The sequence below is a fragment of the Podarcis raffonei genome, chromosome 15 (genome assembly GCF_027172205.1).
Source record: "Podarcis raffonei isolate rPodRaf1 chromosome 15, rPodRaf1.pri, whole genome shotgun sequence".
Classification (NCBI taxonomy): Eukaryota; Metazoa; Chordata; class Lepidosauria; order Squamata; family Lacertidae; genus Podarcis; species Podarcis raffonei.
Window position 1 is genome coordinate 38,010,652 of NC_070616.1, and position 10,594 is coordinate 38,021,245.

General features: G+C 40.9%; 1 protein-coding gene across 1 annotated transcript; it reads right to left on the reverse strand.

Moving 5' to 3' along the window:
- Positions 1 to 750: 750 nt before the first annotated feature.
- LOC128402870 (rab11 family-interacting protein 1-like) lies at positions 751 to 9,859 on the reverse strand. The gene is made up of 7 exons (XM_053367280.1): positions 9,283 to 9,859; positions 6,085 to 6,173; positions 5,107 to 5,279; positions 4,476 to 4,653; positions 2,878 to 3,085; positions 1,932 to 2,097; positions 751 to 835 (listed from the first exon to the last, which is right to left on the reverse strand). The coding sequence occupies exons 1-7, from the start codon at positions 9,325 to 9,327 to the stop codon at positions 768 to 770; spliced, it is 927 nt and encodes a 308-aa protein (XP_053223255.1). The 5' UTR covers positions 9,328 to 9,859; the 3' UTR covers positions 751 to 767.
- Between the last annotated feature and the right edge of the window lie 735 nt (positions 9,860 to 10,594).

The window sequence follows — 10,594 nt, forward strand, 5'->3', positions numbered from 1 at the left end:
TACACTTTGGAATCACCATGATGAAATCCAGTCCTTGTACAGCAGAGAATCATTTCTATCACAGTATGGACTAAGGAACCATTCTGATATAGCGTGCAATAATGTGGATTGTATATACAGCATTCTTCACTTAAAGTTTGTGAAGATACGCAAAGAAACACAAGTGTTCTCATAAGTTTAAATAACTTTATTTTTAACATTTCACAAGGATGAAGGTCTTTATAAAAAAACAAAAACCCAATGGGATTAAGTACCAAGAGTAACAAGGCAGAATATAAATATACATTCAGATCCTTCAACATTAAGCACTGAGCAAATGTTTGCACAAGAGGAAATATCCCTCACAATGTACCACACTTTTCACAAAATTCAGCATTTCGATGTCAGGATTGCGTAAGTCACAGATACCCATTAGAAGGCACAGATTGCAAGGTATCCTTGCTGTGTATTGCCCAAATCTCATCACAATGTATACAACTGAGCAGACCTTTATATGAAGAATGGTCAGCAGATTTGGGCCCAGTGACAATACTCCCTCTTGCATGTGGCACACATTGTGTTGCCAGCTACAGCCCTGTGGTCCCTGGAAATTTTAGGTCAGGTTATAAACTAGAAGATTTTGACAATCTGCTGGAAGCTGGTCCTGTACCATTTCTATTAAAACGGTCAACACTATTTGTTACTAGATCCATTCCTACTGAATATGAATTAAACACAAATGTCCACTGTACTTTGGGAGCCATTAACAGTGCACCATTCAGGAAACGTCAAGATCTATGGGTGATATCGGATGATGTCATACTAAGAGCAGGCCCACAACAATCAAGAGTCCTTAGTCATTGATTACAAGAGGTCTACTCCCAAGTATGACTTGCTTAGAATCAACCCCTCTTTGATTACCTGAGAAGTTTATAATCCAGTGTTGTGACTGAATACAAAGCGAGGGCTGAAGAGATATTCAGTGCCAAGCTCATCCTTCTTGAAAGTGCATAGGCAGAAAATGAATAATGGCTACAGTCAAAAGCATGAAAATTAATCCGTCCACATCTTCAGACATCACTTTGATTGCTGTTTGGCTGCCTGCATTTGTAGCTCAGATTTTCAACAATATACTTTTTTAATCACAGTTGATCTGACTGGAAGCCAAAAGTGCATATACAAGCTTCAGCTTGCAAAAAGCCATGCTCTACCTTATAGTTGCTATCTTCAAATAGTTCAATTTCCCATACAATGGTCAATATGGATTTCACCCCAAATGCCTAGTGATGGTGGATGTTTTATTAGGAAACCTACAAACGTTAATCCTTTGGAAACTTTAAACTCATATACTGGGCTAGTGGCCCATCCAGAGTAAGGGACCACAATGTAAAGTTACCCTTTAAAAATTCAGGGGCAGATGGAGATACTGAAATTAAGAATTCAATCTTCAACCCAGGACTAAGATCCATAAAAAATAAAATCAGAAAAAGTCTCCAGTTGTTTTAGTCTGCAGCAGAAATCATATTGCAGTAATTCTGACTATTCGCATCTTCCAGCAATTTATGCAGCAGCATAAACAGAATCTTTTATAACTGAGGAAAGTGTCGTCTGACTTCAGAAACCGTTCATACAGATAGAGAAACTGGAACCAAAACAGGCACAGCGAGACATTGCACACATACAGCTTTGTGCTAAGCCTGTCTTATAGGGTTGAGAAACATGTGGTCATTCACCTTTGGGCTCCCAATGGCCATCCGTGAGGTGGATGGGAGTCGAGTCCAAGCACATTGGGAAGGTCAGATTCCCTATGTCTGCCCTACTTATTCCTCCTAGTTGGTTTGAACTACAAGGCAATACATTCAAAAGCTGCTCAAGAAAGCCACTGATTAAGTTAAAATGGTTCCTTCACATCTTTGGAGCTTTCTTATTCACTTGAGCTTGAAGAATGTTAGGAGTTTCCTCCATAACTCTGACAAGCAAGTTATCAATGTAGTCTTCCAGCTCCCGCACCTGCTGATCTCGCTTTGCAATCACATCTTTCTGCTTCAAGACCAGCTGGATCAGCTCGCTGTGTGTCAGCTGGCCATAAGCGTAGGCGGGATCTGAAGGATCATATTTCTTTAGGAAAGGAAGAATGAACAGGTTAAAGTCATTTTGATATCCAGCACTGTTGCAAGGGTGGCGTCAAAGGATCAGAAGGAAGGTATAGAAACCTTTGGTTTCAGGGATTACTGGGGAATCCCAGGAATGATTTCAGAGCAAAGAGGTAATCTGTCTAAGCATCTTAAAAGCTACTGAAGATTCACAAAAAACTAGAATTTCAGGATTTGCCAGTAAGTACTTTTATGGCATGCAGACAAATGTGCATACAAGGTTTCTGTACACCTGCCTTTAACTATTTCTTCCCAGTAATAAAAATGGAAAAGTGAAGATAAGACCCTCCTCATAACATGCGAAAAGTACTAAATAAATACAAAGCAGCAGCAGTAGTGGCTGTTTCAGTTAAGTGATAATAATTCAGGTTCTGTGCTCAAACACCAAACAGATCATTTGCAATATTAGTTGGAGGCACGAAATCACTAAACCTTGCTTATCTGAAAACAAAAATCCCTTTCAGGCCAAAGTCCTTTGGTGAAGATAGCAAGTTTTGAGCCTGGGGAATTCATACCCACTCACAAATCTAAACTTGTGTCAGTAAAAGGCTCAGAAAATTGCCCAGCTGGGTAGGATAGCAGGGGCAGGGGGAATCATACAACTAGAAAACTTGAACACATTTCTGTCTCCAAACGACCATACCCCTTTGCAGTTTGTCTAATCCCGCCAATAAATTTACAAGCTTCCTAACTCAGGGCACAGACCACCCAATTATGTTTTAAAATATAGTAAGTCTTAAAATACCTTTATATCGGCTTCATTTTGGTTATCCAAGATCTTTGATGTTATGCTCTGGTTTTTTGCAGATGATTTGCAATCTCCACTCCTGGACAAATCTCCAGAAAGTGCAATCTTTTCAGTACCCTGGGGATAATCACTCAGCTGCTCATCATCCGATCCCTCTTCTGGAATAACAGAAAGGGTGGTGGGTTTGAAGTGAAGCTTGCACCATCTGTATAAATAAAGAACAGCAAAGGTTCAGCATCAGGGGCTTAAATATTTCCTACCCACCCTTTTCCCACAAGGTCCCAGGGTGTGTTACGTATAAAATAGTTAATTTTTAGTTCAAGCTAAACAGAGTCAGGTTCTCTGTGTAAGCAAAATGCCAGGTAGGTCTGTAGACTGATATTAGTTGCATTTAGCCAGCAAAGTCCATTTTCGAAAAAGAAAAGAAAAAGTAAAGGGGAAGAGGAAGAGAAGAGAACAAATAGCCTATTTTAAAAGGAGAACATGCTGTTATGAAATAATTTATCCATATTACCACATGATTCTCAGAAATAGTTACTTTGGAAGCATCATGCAAAGATTTCTAAAATGCTGCTGGAACAGAGGGTCTCTACAGATCTGTGATCAGAAACTGGTAGCTGGCATGCTACCAGTATGTTGGGCATTTTCCCAAGATGTCTAGAAAAAGTTTGTTTTCTCATCCAAGTGAATATTCACAGACATACTAACACAGGCATAGGCAAACTCAGCCCTCCAGATGTTTTGGGACTACAACTCCCATCATCCCTGACTACTGGTCCTGTTAGCTAGGGATGATGGGAGCTGTCATCCCAAAACATCTGGAGGGCCGTTTGCCTATTTCTGTACTAACAGAAGATATAATTACAGCTAACTCGCATCTTATGTAGTAGTTACATTCCTGGCCACTGACATAAAAGCAAAATCGTGTAAAGCCAGGAACCCTCAGAACCAGGTGTCTTGCTTACCTGGTTCTCGGCAGGCAGCACGAGGGCTCTAGGATTCTGCTCTGTAATGTTTCCTCCACTCTCCATTTGTTTGTTTGTTTGTTTGTTTGTTTGTTTGTTCTGCTCCACCCCACCCCCCGGCCCAAATCAGCAATCACGTAGGCAAAATAAGCATTGCGAGTTACCTATATTTCAATTTCACCTTTTCTGTCACAGGACTTCAAAGCTAGATTAAGTGTGTCATGTGTCACATATTTACAGACTTTGTCTATAGCTTCATGGTTCTCAGTTAAGTCCTTGGAAGTGTTGTTCAATAAAGGGGATTACATTCTCTGCTAGACATCATTCCATCCTGGAGGCAGAAGAGGGACTGACTCGCTCTCTTTGCGCTCCCCTTGCAAGAAAGTGGATCATCTTTGTTCTGAAGGCAGCATCCATTGTCATTTCTCTCCTTTCAAGAAGGCTAGAGACAGAAACCCTACAAATTACCTGCAGAGTTACTAATCAACTGAAACCTACACAGGGCATGCCTGCCCTATCAGGAGGATAGATATTTTCTATGACATACAATGAAAACCACTGGGTAGCAATAGCCTTAAAGCATCTCAAGATCTCAAAATTCAATTGAGAAGATCATTTCTCAAGACTAACCTGGGCTTGACGGGTTTGGTCTGAGATGGTTTCACAGAAGCTGAGTTTTTTTCTGGCTTCTCTTCTGCTGAGATGTTTTCGTCAAAATGGTTCAAGGATGCCTTTGTGATTCGGAGGTCCGCAGTGCTGCTCTTATCTGAGCTATGACCTCTTCTGTGACCCTCATTTGTGGAGGGTTCTGAAAAGAAAGAAATCAGCATCAGAATAATGAAAGCACAAGTCCCAATACTACTGAAAATACTAATACCTGATCCAGCCCTAGATCAACTGATGGCTCTTAACAACAGCAGTACACTGAGGTTGGGGACCACTGAGACCCACCTGCATCCTACTCATTTACAACTATTAGGCACAATCATGAAAACACTTATGTTTCTTCACAGCTTCCAAGCACTGTCTTTAAATAATACAAGAAGTCCAGCTTTAACCATTATAAAGAAAAAGTTGTAAAAAATGGCACATTTTACTACTTAGCACACTTTGTAAATTACACAACTGTTAAAACATTTGAGAATAAGGTCTTTACCTTTGATTTTTTTCTTTTCTTTCTCATTTGACTCTTCCTCGCTGTCAGCCGGGGAGTGACTAATGCTAGGAACAATAGCTGAAGCTGTGTCTGGCAATCCATTGCCTCGTTTCCCCTTTAGCTTGTCTTTCAGCTTGCCAAATGGTGTCCGTGACTTATCTTTCATGGGCAGATCAAACATGCTGGCTGTCATGTTGCTCCTCATGAACTGGATATCCACCTCAATCTCACCTCTCTCTTTTTCCTTCTTTCCTGGTTTGGAGCGAAGCTTGTACCATCTGTACAAATAAAGAACAGCAAAAGTTCAGCATCAGGGGCTTAAATATTTCCTACCCACCCTTTTCCCACAAGGTCTCAGGGTGCGTTACGTATAAAATAGTTAATTTTCAGTTCAAGCTAAACAGAGTCAGGTTCTCCATGTAAGCAAAATGCCAGGTAGGTGTGTAGACAGATATTAGTGGCATTTAGCCAGCAATTTCAATTTCATCTTTTCTGTCACAGGACCTCAAAGCCAGATAAAATGTGTCGTGTGTCACATATTTACAGACTTTGTCTATAGCTTCATGGTTCTCAGTTAAGTCCTTGGAAGTGTGGTTCAATAAAGGGGATTACAATCATGTAATAATTATAAGCACCCTCACAAAACAAGTGTTTCTCCAGAATTGCTTTCTGGGGCCTCCCCCCAGAGGATCAATGAGAACCATGCCAGGAAAGGGTTGATTTTGTACTGTAAATTTATCCATTGTTCAGGGCAATGGGTTCCCCCAAATATTCATATAATTTTGCAGGAAGAGACGGGAAAGGCTCTGCTACTAAGCTGAGTCCCGTGATCGCTTAACAGCTCCACCTAACCTGTGCTGTTATGCTCTGGTAACATGCAATATCAGCAGGCCTTACTAGTTCATGAGTTATGGTAGAACAGCTCCAAAGCATGACCTTGTCCATTGCCAAACAGCTACCTCTCCATTTGAGGTTATGCCATGAAGACATCTGCATAAAAGGCATCAACAGTCAGAGGAACTCTGTAGAATAGACTGTTTCTGCACTAAAACCCAAGATGCATGCCAACTTAGTGTGACTAACCTTCTTACTCCCTGAAAGGCACCACATGAACCAAGACAAATTCTGCCGAACAGTCTTGAACGGAGCTGGATACAGGAGAGGATACAGAGCTAGAAAGAGAGAAAACGAGAAAGTTATTACCAGGAAAGTTTTAGAACAGAAACAGCAGCTTATGTACAAAAGCATGCAATTTCTCCCAAAATATGGAATTTTCCGACAATATTTTCAGAAAATTGCATGCCTTAAAAGCATACATATCAAAACAGGAAAGGAAACAAAAGAGAAGAACTAGAGGAGGGAAAGCACTAGAACACAAGTGAGCAATTTTCTATATTCACATTTTGAAAGCTCATCATTTGGTCCAATTTCCTAAAACAGCGGATAGCATGGTGAAACTATTTCTAGACAAACTACAGGAAGTTATTGCATGGCTAAAAGATTACCCTTAAAAAAACAAAACAAAAGCACATACAGTACTACCACATCAGGGAAAAGGCCTGTCAGAAATAATCTCATTGACATCTAATTCTTTCAGTACAGTGGCGTGTTTCTGTTTTACGAATAAGCATCCAGTCTTGAGATCTGGCAACAGTTTCATCCAAATTTCAGATCTCCCTGCCGTCAGACGAAAAAATATTAACTGGTCTGAATTGCATCTTTGCACTGTCTGTCCACGTGTTAAGGGTGTGGTGTTGATTAGTGAGCTACCTCTTAATTGATAGATTCCGACATAAACCTTGAAGCCCCAATTTTCATCTGTAAAACTAATAAAGTGCTTCAACTCTGACTTGTGCTGTTTATTCTAACAATAAAGTGTTATGAACAAGACATTTGTTTCTAACATACTGTGAATACTTATCATGGCTGTATAAAGCAGTCAAGACTGCCAAAGTAAACTTGGTAAGCCTGCTGGACTTGTTACGTTAAATATTTGAGTATGAGAGCTGCCATTATTCACAGTAAGACACTTTTAAAAGAGTTCTTTACAAACACTGTTTCTGTAATACACTGTGATTTACAGTTTTAAAACTAGGATGTTTAGCTCAGTCTAAAAATATGTTTGCCAAACAGAAGGGTATTATGCATTCTTACAAAATGTTGCTTTTTCTACTCTTAACACAGATAGCCAAGAATCAAGGTGCACATACACATTTTAATGGCAGGGTCTACAATAGCTATGGAAGCAGGCATCAGTGGAAAATTACTATAGCACATTATTTATTTTATCAGTATTTATATTTGAATCTGTTGCTCTTCAGATGTGAAACTCAAATATTATTGCTGGCCAATAGAGCTATGTCCACAACAGCTCACCTGACAGTGCTAGATAAATTGTGGCTAAAAAGCTACCTAGGAACCTGGATTGAATATTGCTTTTGCAATGAACTTACAAAGTGGTTATATTACACAAGTCAGGATGGGAATAATACTAATCTGCATTACAGGTTTGTTTGTAAAGAACAACAAGAAAATGTACATGAGGCTATTTAAACTCTATAAATGCTAAGCAGATTTTTTTTAATTCTTACTCACTGGTTTAAACCTTATACATAAAATGGCACAATATGAAGTATAACTGGGTAGGTGTGAAATCCCAAGAGCTATCAACCTATGAAAGAAAACTTAACTGATCATAAGTTTTAGTCAATTAACCTACTGAATAATTTGTACAAATATAAAACAAACTGTTCTGAAGCAAGCATATTTTGTTTTAAAATAATGCATGTGTTGCAGCACACATCTTAGAAAAAGAAATTCTTGCAAACCAAGATTTAAGGAGAAGACAAAGATGCCAACCTTTAGGGGATTCACGATTGGGAGATGGACCCTAGTTTAGGAGGCTCTATAAAGTACTTAACTAAATTCGTATCAGCTACTCGCCTTGACAACTTAATGGAACTTCCATGTTCACAAGCATTAATACTATTGAATATCAGTTGTCAAGGCAGCAAACTGAGGAAGAACTGTCAGTTTCACACCCTGCTTGCATGTTAACCGCTATCCAAAGCAGGATACAAATTATTTTATTTAATAGATGTTTACTCTTCCCTTTAGCTAAAAGTAGGTTGTTAGGGAAGTTTACAACAATGGAATAAAATTAAGTATGCCAACTACTGTGATCCAGCAGGACTCTGCTCAGGAAAGGTATCAACAGGATACTTTACAAGTTCTTCAAAGCTTGCTTGCTTATTTAATACCCCACCTTCTTCTCCAAGGAGCTCAAGATGGCATACGTGATTCTACCCCTCCTCATTTAATCCCCATAACAACCCTATGTTAGACTGAGCGCCAAGGTCAGTCAGTGAGCTTCATGGCTGAGCGGTCGCTTGAACCCTGGTCTCCTAGGTCCTAGTGTGACAGTAACCTTTACACCACAACAACTCTTTATATTATGCCGTAGCACATTATACTGCTGTTTATTTCAAGTTTTAATACAGTGTTTTTAAAAGTTTGATCCCGCCTCTGCTTGCAATGTTTGCTTATTGCATTTTTGCCCCACCCTTACTTCAAATAACTATGTATGAGTGACATACATAGTTCTCATTTCTCCATCCCATTTCATTCTCACAATGCTGTTTGACACCTGTTTGGACATGTGGACCTTGAGCCTCTGACATACATAGGTAAATTGCCTCTGAACCTGGAAATGCCATTTAGTCAGCAGGAAGTCAACATCTTCAAACAGAACTATGGAGTAGTAAGGGACCTTGGATGTCATCTAGTCCAATGCCCAACGGATTCAGTGCAGGAATCTTGCAAATACACAGCTTCCTAAGCAAACGGGCATCTAGCCATAGCTTACAAACCTTCATAGGAGGAGATCCCACCACTTCCCAAGGCAGTCTGATCTGCCTTTGAACTACTCATACACATAAGAAGTTTCTCCTAACGTAAAGTCAAAACCATCTTACTTAAAAGTTTTCAGTCATTGCATTTACATCTGTCATCTGGAGTAACACAGAACAAATCTGCTCCACCTTCTGCATCACAGTCTTTCAGTTATTTGAGAACTATTCTCCTGCCTCCTCTTAACCTTTCCTTCTCCAAGATAACCATGCCCAGCTTTTTCAACTGTTCCTCATAGGACTTGGTTTCCAGACTCCTCACCATCTTTGGAATATGCTGTAGTTCAGGGGTGCAGAACCTCCAGCTCACAGACCAAACGTGACCCTCCAGTCCCATTTGCCCATGAGGCCCATCTGGAGAAGCCACGCTCACCTGCCCAATAAGGGATGCCATTAAAGTAGGCTCCCATTCAACCATCGCTCCTACTGTCCAAGCTGCAGCTCATTGAAGGCTTGCTAAAAAGGCTTTGAAAGCAATTCCGTGAAGCTCCTTTTGATCTCTGACATAAGAGACGGAAAGGAGCAATGCAGGGAGGCTTACAAGGCATAACACTGCCAAAGCCCCTTGCACTCTGGAACCCCAACATGGAACCCTACACAATTTATGTTGACAGGTAGTCAAGACAGCCCACTTGCCAACATTTTGATGTCACAATGGCAGAATGTGATTTACATGCTGGTTGCCCCACCCACACGTCAAAGTTTTTGGCCCCCCACAGCCAGAAAGATTCCTCCTCTAGTTTGTCTATCTCCTCCTTAAAATGCAGCACCTGGAACTGGACAAAGTACTGAACCCGGCTAATCCTACATTGACACAACACTCTGGCGCATTTCCACTCTCTCCTTTGAAGTTAAAGCATACCCTTATCCGCATTCCTTCAGAAGTCCTGCTATGACTCCTTAAATAAAGAAGGAGCGAACATCAGATGCAACGGAGGCCTCTATTTAGGAGGCCTCTCTGGGCAGCGCCTGGCACCAGCCCCCTCCCTCCGCACATGCGCCCCGCGCCCCAGCAGGTAGACTGCCCCTGGCAGCGGGAGCTCCACCAAGGCCCCTCGCTCGCTCGCTCTCTCTTCACCGTGTGCATGTAGGAACAAAAATTAACTAAGCAGCTCCATTAATCAGGGCGACTGACTCACCACCTATCTTGTGACACGGGTATGATATTCAGGAACCACCATACCATGTTCTATAAAGAGATGCTTGCAAAGCCACAAATTTTTCTTCTGGATCTAGGTTTAAAGCATGCATGTCTGAAACAACTTACAATTAGATTTTCACACTTCTCTTCCACTCTCTCATGCCTAACTATGAGGACCATAAGTAGACCAGACAAACATTAATTCAAGTCAAACGCCAACTCAAAGAGGTATTTGTTGCTCAGGCTGGCTGGCTGCCTCCACCCAACCCTTCAAGAGTGGATACTACTTCTCACCCAGAGATACACATGGAAGCCTGCCAATCTTTACACCAAAAGTTGTCCTAAACAGCATGCAAACCACTACAATGTGGCCACTTCCTATACCTCTTCTCAGAGTTGAAGGAAAATAATCAACCTCGCCAACTAGTTCCTAGTGGTCCCTACCAGTAACCAAAGTTATCCAGGCCACCCAAACCTGTCTTTAATTATTACCACAGTAGGGGGGAAGGAGCCATGCCTGAAGGATGCGGGAGATTCTTAGTGG

Coding starts and splice junctions, on each gene's coding strand:
- LOC128402870 (XM_053367280.1), bottom strand. CDS start 9,327: ATGGTTGAATGGGAGCCTACTTTAATGGCATCCCTTATTGGGCAG. Junction 6,174..9,282: donor TGGCATCCCTTATTGGGCAG/GTGAGCGTGGCT, acceptor CTCTCTTTCTAG/CTCTGTATCCTCTCCTGTAT. Junction 3,086..4,475: donor ACCAAACCCGTCAAGCCCAG/GTTAGTCTTGAG, acceptor TTATTTATACAG/ATGGTGCAAGCTTCACTTCA.